The sequence below is a fragment of the Rhinatrema bivittatum genome, chromosome 9 (assembly GCF_901001135.1).
Source record: "Rhinatrema bivittatum chromosome 9, aRhiBiv1.1, whole genome shotgun sequence".
Classification (NCBI taxonomy): domain Eukaryota; kingdom Metazoa; phylum Chordata; class Amphibia; order Gymnophiona; family Rhinatrematidae; genus Rhinatrema; species Rhinatrema bivittatum.
In genome coordinates, this window is record NC_042623.1 from 180,589,083 (window position 1) to 180,611,194 (window position 22,112).

The 22,112-nt window shown below is 47.9% G+C and overlaps 1 protein-coding gene across 1 annotated transcript in view; it reads right to left on the reverse strand.

Moving 5' to 3' along the window:
• Positions 1-1,585: 1,585 nt before the first annotated feature.
• Positions 1,586-22,112, reverse strand: part of EIF2B5 (eukaryotic translation initiation factor 2B subunit epsilon) — a 59,250-nt gene continuing 38,723 nt past the window's right edge. The window contains exons 12-16 of the mRNA XM_029615816.1: positions 17,046-17,136; positions 7,663-7,783; positions 7,135-7,260; positions 6,160-6,270; positions 1,586-3,925 (exon numbers count right to left, since the gene is read on the reverse strand). Of these exons, the coding sequence (XP_029471676.1) occupies positions 3,860-3,925; positions 6,160-6,270; positions 7,135-7,260; positions 7,663-7,783; positions 17,046-17,136 (515 nt within the window). The 3' untranslated portion in view covers positions 1,586-3,859. The remainder of the gene's footprint in view (positions 3,926-6,159; positions 6,271-7,134; positions 7,261-7,662; positions 7,784-17,045; positions 17,137-22,112) is intronic.

Below are 22,112 nucleotides of genomic sequence, written 5' to 3' on the forward strand. Positions count from 1 at the left end.
GACTAGGAGAGGAAGGGCTTACCGACAGATTCCGTCTGGACAGGGGCAAGTGAGGTAGCAGACTCTGCCTGAACTAAGGCTTAAAAGGCCTTGAAAGAATTCTACCCAAGAGAAAGTGGCTGGGTCCATGCCTAGCCAGGAGGTACTGGGGTAGGTGCCGCTAAATATCCCTCTCCCATGGATGACCTAGTCCCAGGGTACTTCCACTTAAGGCTGTGGCTGACTCATCCTCTGAATGGGAGGAGCTGGGCTTAGCAAAGTCCTGGGAGGCCAACTCTCCCTGGGCTTCCTCACAGTGCTGACATAAGCAAGAATCCAGGTCAGACTGTGCAGCCCTAATATGACAAGCAGCACCGAGAGAAAGGTGCTTATGTTCTTTGCTGCCAGAGTCATCTGTGATGGTAACTGCGTGTTCAGATGGCTCATGTTTAAAATTTTATGTCCACTGATTTTGTGCCTAGTAAGTTGTGCATGTATGTACGCACACGGCATTATGTGCACAGCTCGTGCGCAGAGCCGACACGTACTGCGCATACTGAAGCTCTATGGTGGGCAATACAGGCACAAACTCACACAAGATGGTGCCACCCAGTGTGCCGACCAAGCCTAAAGCAGGACGCTCAACCCGCTTGGAAGCCCATTTCCCCTTACCTCAACGAGATCGGGAACAATGTTGGTATGGCGCGCCGAGCAAGGAGACCGGAGGTTTTCCAAAACCCTTCAACTTCTCGGAATCTGGAAGAAATCCTTTTATTTTTATTATTATTTTTTTTATTACTTACCTGGGCTCAGCACTTACCAGCCGAGTACGGAGACAGTCTCCAACTGCAGAGGGAGAGGGCTTTGGCCGTCACCGCTGCCTTTCAGCTGCTTCAGCAGCAAAGTCCACACTGGGAACCAGCTACCAGACCAAGGCTCACTGCTAAGGGATCTCAGAAATCACCTCAGGAATTCTCAACTGAGGTGGGACCTTTAGATATCACTGCAGGAGAGCAAGGCCCCTTCTTCTAAAAGGTACAGCGATCCCCATAGGGAAAGCATGTTGCATCTGCTGGAGACAGAGAAATATTGAAGGGCTGAGGTCACTGCAGGGGTGTATCTAGGGAAACATCAGCTTTGAAACCTGACCATCTCCATCTGGTGGCAGGGGAGCATAAACCCATTGGTCCTGAGTCCATCTGGCTATACGCTAGGAAACTGCTTGATATAATTGCTCTTCTCCCATCTCGGCAGGCACTCCCCGTGTGTGTCCAAGGATTGGATTTTCCAGACCACTGGTGGGCTGTCTTTTCCCCATCTCTGAACAAGGCTGGACCTGATTTATTATTCATGCCCCTTCCTCCCTTTTCCTTTGGAATGTCAACATTTGGGTAGGTGCCCAAACCAGCAGCCAGACCTTGCACCACAGCGGTGCTTGTGTACTTCTCTCAGTCTTCAGTAAACTGCCTTGGGGCAAAGCACACAGGTGCTTCTGTACCCATGGAATTTGCAGTGAAGTTTCAGAAAATATGCTCATCACTTATTTATTTGTGTACAGATGCATCTGCACACTTTGAGAGCAGAAAACTAGGGCAAAACCAGGTTCCTACATTTGAAAAAGCAATTTTATGCAGGAGCTAAAGATTCCCTCTTTTTAACACAGCTAAAAAAACAGAATGCATGTACTGTGCAAGTGCACACATGTTTTTATTCAATACATATGGTGGCTCTAGCCAGCTAACTCAACAATATCTCTTTGAAAGCTGACCTCTAAAGAACTGGGGTAAAACATGCTAGATGGATTCATACTATTAGGTCTCTTCTCGGATACTCATCTATCAGCAGCAGACCAGAGCAGAAGCCAGACATAATAACACTCATTCAAACACTTTAGAGAACCAACACTCCGAAGGCCACGGTGTACTAAGGAAAAGTGAATGGACTGCTACCACGGTCCGACTTCCCCTGGCAAGAGTTCTGCTCACGGCAGGCTGGTATTTAGTGCCCCAGGAGACCATGCTCTGGCTTACAGCTCTCCAGGATAGTCTCTGCCCAGCCTTGACGTGATGGCTGAGAGTCCCAGGACTGGGTTTCCCCTCCAATCCCTACAGACGTTTTTTGTTTTTACATATAGCATGTGTAATCCAAAATATTACATAAAACAGTAACATCAATACAGACAATCAAATTAGACTCAGCCTGAGGGTTCCCTGCTCTCAATACAGTCGGCCAGTAAGTGCTCTGCAGGGACAGGGAAGCTTTTTGTTTATTGATTTCCTGAAATAAATGTTTCTATGTGCACATACGTTTCTACTGAGAGCAAGGGCAATAATTCAATTTTCCAAATGGGACAAGAAGTGTTAACATCAGGTGACTAAATTGGCTTTCTACCCCTCTCTTTCAGCCTCCATACTCCACCCTCCACAGCCATTCCTTACCAAACTTCTGCCAGCCACAGGTCGAAGCTGTAATCCAGCAGAAAACTGGAAACCAGCCCCGGAGCTGTGATCTGAAAACTAGTAATGCGGGCCCAGAGAATTTCAGAGGTGTAGCCACACACCCTTCAGAACCAGGAGAACGGGAGGAAAAGCTGCCTTCTGCACACTAAATTTAGAGAAAATGTGGATTTTGTTTTTTGCATTTAACACAATAGATTATAAATAACGCACAGGGTAAATGGTGATTACTCGGGGGACTGGTACAATGTGGCACAATTGCACCTTGCTCATCTGGTGCTCAGAATCGCGGATGGTGATAACAGAGCTTACATGTACCTCCAAATCCCACACCTAAAATGTCAGTGTCCAGCGGCACCCTAATTAGTGATGACCCTAGTGTGCCCTTGCTCAGGTTTTCCTCTTCCCTCACCTTAGGGAGATCTTCAGGTGCTGCCTGCAGCATCAGCAGCCGGAACAAAAGCCAATGTGGACCTTAGGAGGGGCTCAGTGGTTACGGCAGTGGCTGTGAGCCAGGGTTCACATCCTGCTGCCGCTCCGTGTGACCTTGGGCAAGTCACTTCACAATCCATTGCCGCAGGTACAAATTTAGACTGTGAACCCTCTGGGAAGAGGAAATATCTACAGTACCCAAATGTGATTCACGTTGAGGTACCAGTGAAAAAGCATGAGCTAAATATAAATAAATAGGGTGTAAAAAAAACAAAACTGAAATTATCTAGCAAGCAACAGCCCTGGCCTGTGCTCCTGGGCAAGGGGCTGGGCCTCTGCAGGGCTGCTGAACGTGCATCACCTCACTGCCACCTCTCTGACTTCTCTCTCTCTCTTGCTACTGAGGATCACAGCCAGCTGATTTTTTTTTCCAGCTCTGTACTGGATGGCAGTGTGACACCTTCAAAATATGGCACCTTAGGCAGCTGCCTATGCCAAAAGCCAAGCACGACCTCTTCAAGACTTCCCCTCCACCCACTCTGTGTGGAGCAGACTGAAACGTCTCCGCTGCAGAAGATGCTCTGTATCTGCTCCTCCCGTCCACTTACCACCGGGTGCTGGGGAGGGAGGCAGACAATCAGACAGCTGTACTTCTAAAATCTTATCATCCACTCCCTCCTCCCTCCAAATCCAGCTACCACTCATGCACAAGGTAATGACAGCATCTCCTCATGCCATGCTTTCATCGTAATCTCTTAAACTGTGACACACTGCAGAAACCCCAGATGATGAAACGGAGTAAAACAGAGCATCACATCTCACAGGCCTCTCACATAGATGCAGTTTCCACTGTAAAAAGTCCCCTGCGCTTGGAATTCAGGGCAGAGAGATAAGGATGTGGAGGTGGAGCTCCTGTCCAGGGCAGGCTCCATGTTTGGGCAGAACATTACGGGTGCGATGGAAACGCTGCTGCAGAGAGGAACGGGATAACCTTAGGCTTCTTCTCCCTCAGATGACTCCTCCTCCGCTTCCTCCAGCCACTGGATAAACTTCTGAAGCTGCCAGGAACAAATACAAAGAGTGACTGCATTTTTAGTTTGTTCTGGCACTCCCAGCCTGGGGATTTGTTCACTGCTCTCTGCCCCCTCCCGGTTACTGCAGGGACATTCCTGGGCAGGGGCCATGCACCAAGGCTCTTCCTGCAACCTGTAATATCTTGGACCATAAATCTGACCACTAGATGTCACCATTGCACGAGGACTGGAACTCCCTCCTCCAGGGGCGTTGCGCACTGCCCCCAACTCAGGGAACTCAAAGACCTTGGCCCTTCATGACTGAGTTTTTACAGAACTGTATTCAGCATTCAAACTTTGCACCTTACAAATGCCACCCCCTCTATACATAAAAGGGCTGGGCTGAGCTGGTGACCCAATAATTAACGCTCTGGGCTGACAAGTAGCAGCCCCGACAACAGGTGACCAAGGCTGAGGGAACAGGCTCCTGGAGAGCAGCCGCATACCCTTCCTATGGCAACAACTAGTGGCTGAAGAGGTGGCCCTGCAGCTGGACTGGCACATGCTCCAACAGTGGTGTAACACTTCACCGACTGCAAGGCCCTGCCACCGCCGCCCCAGTCTTCAGAGGACCCGCGGCGCACACCAGTGACATCGCTATTTAGAGGCCAGCTGTGCAACAATCAGATGCCTCTGCAAGGGCTCCTCCTGCCTTGAGCTGGTGTTGGTTGCTTGTCCAGTTCTTGCTGTGCCTTTGTCCCTTGCTTGCTCCTCCAGCCTGCCTTGCCTCTCAGTTCCTTTTCTACTGCTCCATCCCTCTCCCCTTCTGATTAACTGACCTGTTACTGACTTGGACCAACTGCCTGGATATTGACTGCCTGGCCTTGACCGTCAGCCTGAATACTAACCTTGCTCACCGCTGCCAGCCCTGACTCTTAGACTGCCCTTCCTGCTATGGCCATTCTCCTAAGTCCTGCTGGCATCAAGACCCAAAGGCTCAACCTGCGTGGAAGAGGTTGGTACAGGCAAAGCCGCCTTTGTTGCCCCAGTCTGCTATTGGTGTGGATCCAGTCCACGCCTCATGAGCTGGGTAGTATCAACTCCACCACAACCCAGGGACTCGCACTCAAGTGCATGACAGATTGCTGAGGCCCTGAGTTCAGCAGATATGCCTTCGCCTCAGTCACTGCAAGGACTGGCTTACAGAGAGCAGCAGCAGCAGCAACTTAAGCAAACAGCAGGGCATGGATGCCTGCAGATCCTGACCCCACCGGCTCACCTCCAGTATTGGCTCCTCCCACGCCAGAATGACCACCAGCCTCGATTCCTCACTCGGTACAATGGAAACCCTAAGGCTTCCTCAACTAGTGTTTAATGCACTTTGAGCTGCAAGCAGTCCGTTTTTCCAGAAACCGCACAAGGGTGACTTGAATCAGTTTCGGAGGGTCTTTGATAAACCTGGTCACTCATCCTCCACCGCTGCACATTTGCTTCAGCAAGGAAGCAAGACAGTGGGCGTGTGCCATTTTGTTCAGGACACTGGCATCAGAGCTCTGCTGGAACCAAGAAACCTGGTGGCCATCTTCTGGAAGGGTCTTGCTGATAAAGATGAGCTGGCTGGGAGAGATATACCTACGGGGCTAGACGAACTTAGATATAAGGTTCTAAGAGTAGGCCCGAGAGAGGGACTTCCTCTCGTCGAAACCTGCAGTTGGCACCCAGTTTCCAGAAGCTGCTCATAACATCGCCAAAGAATCCAGTATCACACCTCGTGAGGAAACCATGCAACCTGGCTGAGCCAGGATCTCCAACGAGGAGGAGCACAGATGTATTCGCCTGAACCTGGCCATTATGTTACCCGTTGTGTCAGAGACAGGCTGCTGGGCCTAACCAGGTGTTACGCATGTACTAAGGTTTTCATGAATTGTGTATGTATTTCATACAAACTGCTCTGAACTCTGGCTTAGGTGGCATTAAAATAATAAACAAATAAATAAGGCAGGCACTTATGTACTTGACTTTCTCCACACGGCAGCAACAATCCTCAGGCAAGCAACCGCACAGGTCATGGCTCCATTCTGAACCCGGTTCATACGGTTGTTGTGTGCCAAAAAGATTCTCTAGCCACCCAACCCCATCATGCACCCTGTGCCGCATGCTCAGCACCAGCAGATTTGAAGAGCTGGAGTTAGGTTCAGTGTTCAAACCTGAGACTCTGTAAGGCAATGAATTACAGAGCCAGACCAGCCTGGAAATCCTCAGCAGCCCGTGTCCCTTACCCCTTGACTTTTGCAAAGCTTTCTGCCCTTTTCGGACATTTTCGCCTCAGAGAACCAATGCAGAATCATCTCCTCGGCCAGGATCTCCAGCTGATAAAAAGTCATCAGCACCTGCAGTAAATAAAGAGATTACAGTGGGGTTACAGCTCTAGGACGAGAGGTCATGCTACGATGCTCAGAATGGGGAGACGCCGGGCAACATTAGGAAAGATTTCTTTAGGAGAAGAATGGCAGAGACAAAGCAATACTAGAATTCACACAGATCTGCGACAAGCGCAGAGGATTCCTAGCTGTGAAGAATGGAAGACAAAGCCAGCAGTCAATAGGGATCTAAGACATTGCACCAGAAGTAAATTGGGCAGACTAGGCGGGCCTTATAGTCATGTGCCGTCATATTCCATGTATCTATGCTACTGAATCTAAATATGAGGCTACCTCCCTTGCACTTCCATAAATCCTTTACAGTGTAAGCAACCTCCTCCCCCAACATCCCAGCACCCTCTGCAAGGTTAAGGGTTTTCCCTCCCCCATCCAAGTGCCCTGGGCAATGAAGGTTTTCACCGGACTGCCAATAATTCCCTAGGAAGCGCAGAAGTGGAGCTGATCTGGACCTCTATTCGTTCTGCCCGATGACAAGGGAATGGACGGCACGCCACAGGCCTATTTGCACATGGGTATGACCAGGAGTCTAGATTTCACTAGTAGCGCGCCAGAATTGTGGGAATGTACCCTGCATGAAACTGGCAAAGGCAGAATACCCAGGAATTTGACAGTCGCTCCTGAGACAATTCAATCTATCCCGTGTGCCAAATCATTCCAAGCAACTTCTCTCTGTCTCTTCCCTACCTCCAGCCCAAGACTTGCTCTATCCAGTAAACCAACAGAGTGGAAGCGGAGACCACTCTCTCTCTCTCTCATATCCACAGAGTGTGGCCCCATTCACAGCACTGGGGCTCATCCCAAGCCGCTCCTTACTTTGCCCATGGCTGCCCAGAGTGTCTCATGTTCAAGGAAGAACTCCTCAATTGCCTGAAGAAAATCCAGGTGGTCTGAAGCCCTCTTTATGTAGTTCTTAAACAACGGGGTCCACTTCCTCAACAGCTGCAAATGAGAAAAAGCAAGTGGCTCCAATAGCACCAAGTGTACATGAAATAAGGTAGCAAATAATTTCTCTACAGGATTCACTCTCCGTTGCTTAGTCTGGTGGGGGAGGGGGGAAAATCACAACTCTAGAGGCAGGTAAGGGGGAGGACAGAATAAGGTAACCTGCCCTCGGACACCACGTTCTGGCTCCATTCACCACCATATCGATGCCAAAGGCTTATCCACAGTCTCTGCACACCACAGATCAGCTCTTCCACAGCCTGCGATATTTACTGCCAGCACTCGATCCCAGGCGCGCAACAATTCAGGACCTCGTGCTGGAAACGACGAGGGAGTTCAAAGTGACAGGCAGCACACGCTGGGAATTACCGGCACGCGGGACCCGAAGGTTTCACTTACAGGGACAAGGGCTGTCGAGTACGGGTTTGGCCTCACGGTGTCCAACTGCGGCAGTGGAAACTCCAGCACCACCTTGGAGAGAACCTGCATCACTTCCTTCAGGGAGATGTTATAAGCGTATCTGCGGCAGAAACAAGGAGCCATCAGCTGGGACTTCACATACTGCTAACGCGATCCGAAACACACAACTGCGCATCCCAGGGCATTTACTGAGTCCCCAGTGCCAAATGACCTTTTGGATGACTGTAGACAGCTGTAAAATTTCAAAGACGGGGCTTTAACTTCACATCGCATTAAGCATCTTAATTCAATTCAGATTGCAACATATAGGCAACGTCAAAACCCTTAACTAGTCTACAGCAAGACAGAGTGCAGATTTATTTATTTAAACAATTTTGAAAGCCGCTACTTCCAGGAAAGGTTTGTCCAGAGTGGCTCACAAGATTCACTTCTGATCCGACATCCTGGGGTGACAACAGAGCTGACAAACAAGCAAGCTCTTTCTCTCTCACTTACTAATTCACCATATACATGTTTTATCACATCTACTCCAAGCTGCTCGATACTTGTCAATTTTTGTTTCTCAAATGTAAAACCCTTGGAGAGTTCCTAATTCCATTCAAAATTGTAACATGAAGTGAAAAGAAGTAAAAAAAAAAAAAAAAAAAAAAAGAAGAACTATAATTTGAATTACTCAGTTTTGGATATCCAAGTATATGGACATGTGGTTTTACTCTTCTCCAGTCTGGTTGCTGCAGAGAAACGTCACTCTATCCACACAAAAAAAACAGAATGAGCAAAAAGGAAACTGCTGCTTTGGTTAATTGAGGTCTCTCCTGACAGACTGTGCAATACATAAGATCAGTTTTCTTTACTGCACAATCAAAAGGAAAATTGGTTCTTACCTGCTAATTTTCGTTCCTTTAGTACCAACAGATCAGTCCAGACTCCTGGGTTTTGCCTCCCTGCCAGCAGATGGACAAAGTTTTACTGACACTATTCTTAACCTAGTGTGTGACCTGTGGTCCCTCAGCACTGACCTGTACCCAAGCCGAGATCTCAAAGCCAAACTTTAACCGCCAACCCCACTCCCAACGAACAGGAGGCTGGCGATTAAAAACAACTGAAAACTCTATTGCACAATCTGTTCCTAAAAAGGATTCAGAAAAAAACAGCTTGGCAACCAGCAACAACTCTGCAATCATACAACCAACAGAACGAGCGGAAGACTCAGCTCACAGCACACTGGGAGGGTCTCTGGATTGATTGGTGGTACTACAGCAATAAACATTAGCAGGTAAGAACCAATTTTCCTTTCCCTGTACATACCCAGATCAGTCCAGACTCCTGGGATGTACTTAAGTATCCACCTAAACTGGGTGAGACCCCAACAGTCCTGCTCGCAGAACACTCTCACCAAAACCCTGAGAGTCAGAGCCCCGACATCCAAGTTATAGTGTCTGGCAAAGAGTGCAGACTTCCAAGTAGCTGCCCTGCAAATCTCCTGAGATACCTACTGCGCCTTGGCCCAGGTGGCTGCCTGAGCACGGTGTCGACTGTGCCCTCAACCCTTCAGGCACTGGTTGATCCTGAGATATGTCGAAGCAATTGCTTCCTTAAGCCAGTGCATAATCGTAGCTTTAGTTGCTTGCCACCGCTTTTTTGGTCTACTCCAGAGAACAAAAAAGTGGTCTGATTTACCAAAATCATTAGTAACTTTCAGATATTGTAATAATGCCCTCTTCACATCCAACAGCCTACGCTTTGCATGAGGTTTAAAGGAATCCATATCTGGAAACACTGGAAGCTCCACTGATTGATAAACATGAAAAGACGAGACCACTTTGGGCAAGAAGGAAGGCACCGTACGCAATGACACCCCCGAATCAGAGATCTGAAGAAAGGATCCCGACACGACAGAGCCTGGATCTCTGAAATCCTTCAGTCAAGTCCTTCACAGTTGCGCTTCTGAGTGGCTCGAACAGAGCCTCAAACAAACCTTTAAGTACCCGATTAAGATTCCAGGGCGGACAGGCCTTCCTCACCGGAGGCCGCAAATTCTTTGCTCCTTGTAGGAAACGTATGACATCCAGATGTGCTGTCAGAGCATGGGCCTGCAAACTACTTCGGAAACAGTTCAACACTGCAACTTGCACCCTAAGAGAGTTATAAGCCAATCCCTTGACCAAATCCTCTTGAAGAAAAGGACAAAATATGCAGTACTGTAGCCTGAAGAAATTGCACTCCGTTGGCCATACGCAGGATTCAAAGACTTTCAAAAAACACACATATGCTGCATAAGTGGAAGAACGCCTGGCCTGCAAACAATGTGATAATGACAGAGTCAGCTTTCTTTCAAATGCCAGGCTGCGAGACAAAAGTGAGCCTCCTGCTCCGAACATATTGGACCTTGGAGGAGAAGATTTGGGAGAAGACTGAATTGCAGAGGCCCTTCAATGAGATCCATGAATCATGGTCGATGTAGCTACTCTGGAGCCACCAGAATCAGATCGCCTGTATGTTTCTCTACCCAATGTATCACCGTGCCTACCAGTGGCCATGGGGGAAACAAAGCAGAATGACTCAAGGTCACAGTAAGACCAGAGCACTGACACCTTCTGCCCATGCTCTCTTTGCCTGCTGAAAAAACATGAGGCCTTGGCATTTACCTGGTGGCCATTAAGTCCAGATGGGGAAACCCCCCCTTCTGTCACAAATTAAATCAATAGCACTCTCCAACATCTCCCATTCTCTGGGGTCCAATGTCCTACAACTTAGAGAGTCCGCTTGAACATTGTGAGAGGCCACTATCCGCTCCAAGTGCTGTTCTGTCTAGAAAATCAACTCCTGAGCCTCCTGCACCACTGCCAGACTCTTGGTACCTCCTTGTCAATTGATGTAAGCCACTGTTGTCGCGTTGTCTGACAAGACTCTGACCGAACACTCACGCAACAACGGCAGAAAGGCAAGTAAAGTGCATTTGACCACTCATCTCTAATCGATTGATAGACCAACCAGCCTCTTTCTTTGACCACAAGCCCTGCACTGACCAATCCTTGGCACACTGCTCCCCAGCCCAAAAGGGGCTGGCATCGGGGATGACCAACACCCAATCTGGAACCTCCAGCTTCACACCATATTCCAGATTGGCATGCAGAAGCCATCATGAGAGGCTCTTCCTGCCTTCTCCTTCAAGCCTGAGAGGAAGGTGAAACACCTCCAATAATGGATTCCACCTGGATAGGAAAGCCCTCTGAAGAGGCTGCATGTGAGCGAAAGCCCAAGGGACCAAAGGCTAATGTCAAGGCCATAGAATTCAGGACTTGAAAATAGTCCCACATCCTGGGTACCTCCAAATCCAGAAGATGACGAACCCGTCTCTGCAACTTCGAGATTCTCTCTTCCATCAGGAATACCTTTCCTTCCTGCAAGTTGAACCGAGCCCTTAGACAGTCCAGGGTCTGGGAGGGGATGCGACGACTCTTCGCAAAGTTCAGTACCAGCCTAGCGACTGCAATCATTACAGCATCTTCAGCACCGACTACCAGCAGAGCTCTTTTGACTTTGCTTGGATTAGCCAGTCATTCAGGTACGGATGCACCAGCACACCTTCCTTCCATAAGGCTGCCACCACTACTACCATCACCTTGGTAAATGTCTGCAGCACTGTTGCCAAATTGAATGGAAGAGCCTGAAACTGGAAACGTTCTCCTAGAATCATAAAGCGAAGAAACCTCTGGTGCGCCTGTCTGATGGTTATATGTAGATCCCTTTTTGCACCGCTACAATTACCAATCGCAGAATCTCTATATGGAAACATGGCACTTTGGGGCCACTTTCACCCTCTTCAGGTCCAGAAGTGGACAAAAGGAACGCTCTTTCTTTGGCACCATGAAGTAAATGGAATACCTCCCCATTCGTTGCTCTGCTCATGGAGCCGGTACAATTGCCGCAGGTGGTCCATTGTACCTTGGACTGCTATGCGCTTGGTGAGAGGAGCACAAGGGAACACTAGGAAGGCATCTCAAATGGGATGAGCAAATTCTAATGCGTAACCATCTTTTATTACACTTTTTTTTTAATTTTTAATTTTCAAAATTATATAATTTTTCACAAGAATACTTCCTTGTACAGAAATATTGGTGCTTACAAGAAATATACAAAACAAGGAAAAAACATTACTTATCACCATTATCTTCACCTAACATATAGGAAATATGGAGAGGCGGCAATAAGAGTGTTATATAGAAAATAGGAAGTAAAAAAGAAAGAAATGGTTACATTGAGTAGTTGCACAACATATAACTATGCCGACTTGCTAGTGGAAACTTCTCGGGTATGCGCAATCAAAAAAGCTCTAAGCTGATCAGGCTCAAAGAAAACGTAATTTACATTTAAATATCTTATACAACAGCTGCAAAGGTATCTCGGAATAAATTGAGCTCCTAACTGTAGTATTTCACATCGCATTGTTAGAAAATTTTTACTGCGTAATTGGGTAGACTTAATCACATCCAGATAGATCCATATCTGACGACCATAGAAGAGGGATTGTCTATATCTGAAGAAAAATTTCAATATGTTGTTGTGGTCAAATAGAAAGGCAAACGAGACCAACAATGGTCTTCTCTGATTAATTTCCACATTTCTAGTATTTGTGAGATATCTAGTGTTGGTGTCTGTCTTGCAGGGTCTTCCTCCACCCGATCGACCTGATGAAGATAATAAGCTTTTATAATTACAGGCATTGCTGACTGGAATTTCCAATGTTTGCTAAATATATGATTTAAACAGTTCAAGAGGGGAAATCATATTTATTACAGGAAAGTTCAACACTAAGGTTATGTGACCTAAGAGCGTTCTCAATATTCTCAAGACTCCTATTATTAACTAAATCCGATTGAACAAGCTTTTGTTGTATTTTATCTATGGTGGAAACCCTATTCTCAAGCTTTTCCACCTTCATATTAAATATAAAGATCAAATTAGTGTTCAACACAGTTTGATTTTTTTGTTTCCATAGTTATTTGGGACAAGGATATTATTGAAGATTCAATTGATTTTAGAACTGTCCATATTCCCTCTAAGGTCATTTCCACAGGATGCTGCAATTTAAGATCTGGTATCATAACATCAGACTGTGCATCTCCCGTTTCCACCTTGGTGACTTTACCCAGTCCAATACCTTGTGAAGAAATCAATGCCACTGCACGGTGCTCCTCATTCGGGAAACCTTGGTCTAATTCAGCTGGGTCTAATTCAGCTGTGCCTCCTCTAGAGCCAGTCCCAGCCTCTCCTCGAGGCCTCATGATTTTCACCAGGGTCTCACTCTGTCGCTCTGGCTCCGATTTCCCTTGTATAGACACCAAGGAGATCCCTGCCATTGCTGGTGTTAGGGTTGGTTCGTCTGTTTGTCCGGGGTGAACAGGCCTGTTCAGCTCACCAGGGCTCAGGGTGATGTCGAAGGTCAGGGGGCACGGCGTACGCTCCACCGTCGTCACCCCAGCGACCAAACCCTCTGGTGACGAAGTTGAGGCTCCTGCGAAGAAACCCTTGATGTAGGGTTGAAGAGGACCAGAGGAGGGTAAACTGAAAATCTCTCCCCTTAATTTCCCCTTTCTTTTTGTATGTGGCATTAGTGAAAGGTATGAAAATTTCAAAAAAGAAAAGCCACACAGAGACCCAACGCAGTGTCCTACTCGGCGGCCATCTTGCCTCTCCCCAGAATCTCTTTTATTACACTTAAGACTCACTGGTCCGTGGTAATTTTGGCCCACTCCTTGAAAAAGAGCGATAGCCACCCTCCTACAGCCGAACTGAAGAATGGACAAGCCTCGCTTCATTGTGGGGCTTTTGCTGCCCCTGCTCCTGCATCCATGTTGTCCCTCAATGGCCTCCTGCTACCCCGAAAGGACTGACCCCAAGACTATCTTCCAGCAGGCTGCCTTTGAGGCCCACCAGACCCCTTAGCTTAGCAAAATCTTCACCTGTCTCTAATGAGAGGGAAAGTTCCCGTCCTCAGTGATTATCCTCCAGCAGCTTATACAGCTTGGACTTTCCCAGATGCTTCGTAATCTGTTCCAGGTCCTCTCTGAATAAGAGCTTGCTTTTGAAAAGCAAAGCCCTAACTAAGCTTTGAACCACACATCTGCTGACCAATTTCTCAACAGCAACCTTCTAGCAGACACTGCCATCATGATCCTGGAGGAGGTTCTTATAAGATCAGAAAAGATCAGAAGACTCCGTAAACCACCGCGGCCTCCAGGCACTCAGCCTTCTCTGCCGCTGCTCCTAACAAATCTTGTGTTTCCTGTAACTGCTGAAGCCAGCGCAAACAGACCCCTCTGCATAAGGCTGCTACACACCGGTGCTCTAATCATCAAGGCCGAAACGTCAAAAATCCTTATGAGATGAAGTTCCAGCTTACGATCCTGTACATCTCTCAGTGCTGCCGAACCAGTTACTGGAATCGTAGTCTTCTTGGTGCCTGCTGAAACTGAAGTATCAACCTTGGGAAGAGCTAGGAACTCCAAAATCTCCTCTGGCAAAGGATAAGGTTTGGACATAGCTCTACTAATCCTCAAGCCAGATTCTGGAGTGTTCCATTCCTGATACACTAGTTTCTTCACAGACTTGTGGAAAGGAAAAGCCTTTGCTGGGTCACGCAACTCATCCAAGGTAAGGTCCAAGCCCTCCAAGTCGTATTCCTCTTGGGACATCTTGATTCCTAGCTCCTGGATCAATATCAGAATCAAAGGCCAAAGTTCATCCCTGTGGAAAAGCCTCATGACCTTGGGATCATCCTCTTCTACTACAGGCACCTCCCTCAGGATCTCCATCCATGGCACCCGGATCTGCTAAGCCATTGGCAAAGGCCCTGCTCCAGGAGGCACCCCTGGTGCTGCATTAGGGACAGCAGGATTCGTCCGTGTCCCTCTGCATAGCCCAAGGCACTGCAAACCAGCTCACAGCCTCGCGAGAGCCCTCCGTATGCCGCTTTTTGGAACAGCCCCTTCCCCCGCAGACCGGGACCCAGATTTTCCACCTGACCTAGCCCCACACTCTGCAGCAGCCTTTTTTGCCTAATAAGCTTTGTACCCCAAGAGAACAAAATTAGTAGAAAAAAATCTGGGACTCATCCTCACCCCCCCCCCAGCGGAAAATCCCCAGCATCTCCACCGGCTGATTCCAGAGGGAAATCTTCTCCTTTGGATACTGCTCTGGCCACCAGCAACTTCCGGTATTACAGGAGACTACATTGGAGGGGGATCTCCCTGCTGCCTTAGACAAAATGGATGCCGCTCCCACTTCGAAAATCCCCTCCCCCGCTGAAGACCTGGAGACACCATGGCAGATTGGGGTCCAGAGGGAGACACTCCTGAAGAGCCCTCTCCCCCCTTAACACACGCGGAGCATAAACCCTGCCGCTCGATCGCCCACAGGCATGACAAGAAATGCCACACGCCATGCCATGTGGCCTTGAGAAGAGCATCCCAGCAAGTTGGACCGCACAGCAGGAAAAATAAACTCCTGTTGGGGAACTCACTGGACAAGCCACCGCCTTCAAATCCCCGTCAAGCCGCAGCCACAGGAAGAAAGGCCAGATTCTGCTACTGGCTTTCTTTTTCTTTAAATTTACTTTAAGTGCCAGCACTAGCAAACAAGAATAAAATGTCGAGCAGCCAGCCACCCCGTCCGGAGGTCCAAGTGAGTAAGGCAGGCGCGGGACAAATAGGTCGTTATGTAAATACAAAAACCTTTCCTCTCTGAATCAATCTCTTATTTATTTTTTTTTTTTAAACTTTTAATAGCAACACAGGGGAACACTCTCCCTGACCCACAGAACTACTGAGCCTACAGAGGAATTAAACTTCTCTGCAACAAGTGTCTCCGAGGAATGCAGCATCTCTGGAGAAGAGGGGGAGAGTGACCGGCCCACCGGTGAATCCTCCCCCTTCTAACTCACCGGGCAGGGGACCAAGATTACTCCGGGAAACAGGTTATAGGGCAATGCCCTGCCTTGCCTGCCAATGCTCCTTTTTTTTTTTTTTTTATTATTATTAAGGAATTGATCTAGTCAGAGGATTCCCCATAACATTAAATCAAACATGACACAGGAACTCTTCCCAATTTAGAGGTGATCAGGACCGCAGGTTACGCTCTCTCAATCTGCTGGAGTCAGAGAAATACTGAGGGATCGCAGGTGGCACACCAGGGTATATGGGAGGTGCCTTTTCAGTTTTTCTCTGACTCCATCTGCTGGAAGGGAGGCAAAACCCAGCAGTCTGGACTGATCCTGGTACGTACAGGGAATTCTCTATTTCTCTCTCTCTCTTTTTTTTTTTCCAGATCTCCCCATTGCACCATATACCATCTGCTGGAGACAGAATAATGCTGAGGGACTGCAGGTGGCACACTAGGTTAAGTTCAGTGTCATTGAAACTTTGTCTCCATCTGCTGGCAGGGAGGCAAAACCCAGGAGTCTGGAATGATCTGGGTACGTACAAGGAACAGTACAATTGTGCTTAGAATCATTCACAATGCCCAATTCAATACAAAATTCTAATGTGGTAACTTCCCACTTATTAAGGAGAGGATGGATTTACAATGTAAAAAGTTCAAGAAGAAAATTACTTGCTTATAAACAAAAATGACAGCACTGGGACTCCAATAGCATTAATGCACTAAATCAACAGTTTAGCCTGTGATCTCAGAAGAGCAGCTCTGCACAGATCACAGCACCGCTTAGGAAGGAACCAATCAATCATAGCATTGTGCCAAAATAAAATCATTTCCATAGTTATCCAAACATCCCTATATGCTTTATAAACCCCCAAGTGCTGATGTCTGGGGAGATGTAACATCCTCTCTATTGCAAAATAGCAAACATATCTCTGATACAAGAGAGAGATGAAGGGGAGCCAGCACTGCAGACATTACTTCAGAGCACAGATTACGACAGCACTCTCTGATGCAGGGGAGAGATGGAAGGGGAGCCAGCACTGCAGACATTACTTCAGAGCACAGATTACGACAGCACTCTCTGATGCAGGGAAGAGATGAAGGGGAGCCAGCACTGCAGACATTACTTCAGAGCACAGATTACGACAGCACTCTCTGATGCAGGGGAGAGATGAAGGGGAGCCAGCACTGCAGACATTACTTCAGAGCACAGATTACAACAGCACTCTCTGATGCAGGGGAGAGATGAAGGTGAGCAAGCATGGCAGACATTACTTCAGAGCACAGATTAGAGCTCTCCCTGAAACAGGGGAAAGATGACAGGGAGCCAGCACTGCAGACTTTACACTTCAGAGAACAGATAATATCGATCCTGGATACAGGGGGGAGAGATGAAGGGGTACCAACATTGCAAACCTTACTTGAGAGAGTTGATCTCCAACACTAGGTTGTCACAGGAGATGTTCTCCTCCTCGCCTCTCTGCAGTGTCCCCAGCACTTCGTTATGGAACACTGCAAAGAAGACATGAATCAGATCCTCAATGTCTTTCCAACACCTGGAGCATCATGGTTCTCTCCTTTATCTGTTTGTCAGAGAAGCTATTGCGAGGGTTACCAAGAAAACACAAGTTATGTTTTACCCAAGATGCTTTCCCTGAGAGGTTATGGTCATCAGTGACTTGTTACGAGAAGTTAATTTCCTGCATGGACTGTACCCATATAAATTCATTACCAACAAAGACTACCTGTGGAGAATCCCTGGATGTAAAGGGGGGTGGGGACGGACAATGAATCATTTTGACAAACCACTACAAACTCTAAAAATGATACTCATCTTACTAGGCATTGCATGTGTGTGACAAGAAGCAGGACAGAGTAGCACTGGCAGATTGCTAAAAGCTGAATATTCCTGGTATACACAGTCCATATCTCATACTGAGATGAGGAAGCAGCAGGGCAAAAGAAATGAATCGCTATTTTCTGATACAAACTTTAGCAGAGCTATAGGCATAAGCAGCAGAAAGCCTCCCTATAAGCAGAGGTATCTTGTGAGATAGGCCTTGCCTAGAAGGTAAGGTGACGTTCACAGGAAGAGACCCATTTTACTGTGATGGTGGTACTTACCTGAATGCAAAGGGATTTCTGGAACTGTGTTTGTGAAAATGTTTCATGTTAGAGCCCCTTCTCACCTAGATTTCCCTCTTCTAGTACTACTTTCCCTCTCCTCCCTTCCTTTCCTTCTCTGTGCCAAGTTCCGGATTTCCACCCCATGGCAGCAGTGCCATGATCCTCCTCTCGCACACTACTAAGTGCAATATTGAGTAGTACCCCACAGAGGATCAGGAGGCAGAACTGTGGCCGCACCCACCTCCATTGGTAACCTTATGGTTATCCTGCCTCCAGACCCTTGGGATGTGCTTACACTGCAGAGTCATTTGCCAATGAGAAATTACTACTATCCAGACTGATGAATTCAGGATCAGTGGGTTATGCACCTCTACCAGCAGATGGAGACAGAACAAACTGATGTCAAAGTACATATACCCCTGCAGTGGCATCAGCCTGCCAGTATTTGCTTCAAAAGCCAACTGTGGCCAGACTAGCAAAAACTTGATTAACAACAGATAACCATTTCAGTACTCAACCAACAGGAAACACTGAACGCAGACAAAGACCGTATCAACACTAGTCTATAGTCTGGATTAACACTTACCAGTAAACCCTGGAACACGTAACCACCCAGGAGGACCATAAACACAATTATTTGGCAGCCAAGGGCAGGAAGCTGAATTCATCTGTCTGAATTAAGGAAAAGGAAATTATCAGGTAAGTAGTAATTTCTCATTTCCTAGCACCCAGACAGATTAATTCAGGACCAGTGGGATGTGCCCAAGCTACTCCCGAATAGGGCAGGAGGCTGCCCAGGGTCCTGTCAAAACCACACGTGCAAAGGTTGCGTCCTCCCGGGCCTGCAACTCAGCAAATGTCGAAAGGAAACAACATTCTAACTTCTGCCCCTGACACTATCTATGCCCTAGTGGAATGAGCCCTAACCCGAGTAGGGCACGGCTTTGCAGCATCCACATACGCAGCTGTGACCACCTCCTTAATCCAGCGAGCTACTGTAACCCGCTAAGCCAACTCGCCCTGTTTACCTCCACCTTGACGGACAAGGAAAGGTTTGGAAATCTCCAGATACCTCACATCATCTCTTGACATCCAAAGGGAAATGGACTGATTCAAGTGACAATCTGAGACCACTTTTGGCAAAGAAGAGGGAACGGTATGCAGCTGTATCGCCTCTGGAGTCACCTGAAGGAACAGCTCTCAGCAAGACCAGGCCTGCAGCTCGGAAATTCGACACACAGAACATATCACAATCAGAAACACCATTCTCAAAGTCAGTAAGCAAAGGAAAGGCTGCGCATTGGTTGAAATATAGGACCTGTCAAGAAATCCGAAACCAGAATAAGACTCCTCAAGGATACCGGTAACCACAAGGGAGGACAGAAATATTTCACTCTTCTCAAGAAACAGGCCAGATTTGGAAGAGCCAATAAGGATTCACCATTCACCTGACCCCAGAAACAGGCAAGGTTACCTGTACCTTCAAGGAATTAAGGGCCAACCCTTTATTAAATCCATCCTGCAAAAATACCAAAATGAGCAGGATCTTAACTGAACAAGGAAGCACTCCACACCAAGCCCACACACAGGCTAAAGAAGAGGAGAACTTTGTTTGTAGTAAGGTAGCAATTGTAGTAGAATATCCATGCTTCAGCAACCGAGCCCTCTCAAGGGCCATACTGTAAGACAAAACTGAGTCAAATCTTCGTGAAGAACAAGCTCCTGCCGTAACAGATTCCTGTGTGCCGGAAACTGAAGGGGGGAAGTCTACCAGGAACCTTCACACATCTGCATACCATAGTCTCCTGGGCAATCTGGTGCCACCAAAAGCACCATCCTTCTGTGACACGCAACTCTACGAACTATTCTACCCAACATGGGCCACAGGGAAAGGCATACAGCATCTTGTCCTCCAGCCAGTCCTGCATGAGAGGGACTTCTGATCTCTCCTGCGACTGAAGAATCAAGGAATCTTCACATTGCGAGAATTCACCAACAGGTCTAGAAACGGAAGGCCCCAGCAGTCCACTATCAGCTGGAATGCATTGTCCTACAATACCCATTCTCCTGTATCCACACTCTCCCTGCTGAGAAAGTCTGCTCTTACATTGTCTTTTCCTGCAACGTGCGAGGCCGAGATCTCCTGAAGATGCATTTCTGCTCATTCCATAAGCTGGGCTATCTCCTGCAACAATTGCTGGCTCTAGGTTCCTCCCTGCTGATTGATGTAAGTCACTGTCATTGCACTCTCCGACATTACCCGGACTGCTCGACCCTGCAGCCTGCCACTGATCTGCAAGCATGCCAACCGGACTGCCAGGGCTTCCAGCCGATTCATGTTCCAGAGAGACTCTTCCGTACTTTGCGCTGTCAGTTCCTGACAATGAGCACCCAACCCTGGAGGCTCACATCTGTCATGAGTACTAACCAATCTGACAATTTCAGGGAAACTCCCTCTCTTAGATGATCCACTTGCAACCATCACTGGAGGTGAGAGCAGTCTACCATCAGCAGGTGGAGCTGAACCGAATAGTCCTGAGATTGCAGGATCCAACAAGACAGCAGGAAGCGCTGAAGAGGATGCAAATGTGCTCTCGCCCATGGCACCACTTCCAGATTGCTGCCATCAGAGTACCTGCAGATAGGACCACACTGTCGGGCATATAGTGCTCATCAAGAAATGCACATGCACCATCAACTTCTAAATACAAGCTTCCAGCAGAAAACCTGCCCTGCTTCATGTCGAAGTGAACACCCAGATACTTAAACGACTGAGATGGCTGAAGACTGCTCTTGGCTAGGTTCACCACCCAAGTGAGCTCCTGCAACAGGGAGATCACCTTGCAGGTCACCAGGCTGCTCTCTTCCAGAGGCATGGCCTGAATCAGCCAGTTGTCCAAATACAGGTGTACCAGGATCCCATCCCTTGTAATTCTGCTGCCGCCGCAACCACCACCATAAACTTGGAAAAAGTTCTGGGAGCAATGGCCAGACCAAAAGGGCAGCGCCCAAAACAGATAATGGCACCTCAAATCGCGAAATGCAGAAAATACTGGTGCTCCAATGTTTCCATGCAAAAACAAGTCGTCCACAAATTACGGTTGACCCCTTTGAGATCCAGGATGGGGCAATAGGAGCCCTCCCTTCTTGGGCACAACGAAATAAATGGAATATCGACCCGAATTTTCTTGAGATGCGGGCACTGGAACCACAGCCCTCAGACTGAGGAGCCTTGACAGTGTACACTCCACTGCCTGCCTCTTCTGTGGGGAGTGGCAGGGAGACACCATGAACATGTCTTGAGGAACACTGTGAACCTCCAGCGCATATCCCTCTCGTATCACCTCTAGGACCCATTGATCCAATGTGATTTTGACCCAACTCTGATAAGAGAGAGAGAGAGAGGCGCCCCCCCCCCCCCCATCTCCTGCTCCTGGGGGTGGGTCAGCAAGCCTCAACTGGGAGGCTTGGAAGGTTCCACTACTCAAGCCCGTGCCCCACCTGGGCTGCCTGAGACGAAAGGACTGAGACCTACCAAAAGGTTGAGTCCTCTGAAAGGTTGCTCCTCTATAAGGTTGAAAATGCTTGGAACCCCTGGTACGACACCTCATGCCAAAGGGCAACCAAGGAATCGCCCCACTTACTGGCCAGTTTCTCTAACTCACTTCCAAACAAGAGCGAGCTTTTAAAGGGCAATTTCAGATGATTAGCCTTGGAGGTTGCATTGGCCGACCAATTTCTCAGCCATAACCGACACCTGGCTGCTAATTACCGAAGCAATGCCTCTGGCTGAGGTGCAGACCTATCGCAGCCCACATCTGCTAAAAAGGCAAGATGGTTGAAGGAGGCAATAAATACAGCTTACATTTGTAAGGGTTGGTCGGTGCTGGAAGGGTTGCAGGCGCATTCCACCAGGACACAGGCAACCTCCTGGGCGGAGGGTCAACTGATTGAGCCACAAGAGATTTGTCGTGCATCAACATGGTCGTCTCTTCACACTTTTAGCAAACATTAGTGCTTGGATGTGTGGGCGCCGAGGAGGCGGCTTTTGGGGAAAGTGTGTTGCGTGCGCGGGTCTTGAGTTCCCGCCTAGTTTAGGGGGTCTTGGGTGCATCTCATTGTCTAGACTAGTCTGGGGTATGCACAGGAAAGGAAAATTTGTTCTTACCTGCTAATTTTCGTTCCTGTAATTCCATAGATCAGTCAAGAGACCCATCCCCTTCTTTTGAAAGACTTCCTCGCTTCTGGATGTTGCTGTGACTGTGTAATCATATGCAGAATTACTAATAGTGTACATAGGTTATGTTAGTATTCCTTGTTTCAGGGGGTCCTAGTTTTAGGGGGCTCCAACTTTGAGTCTC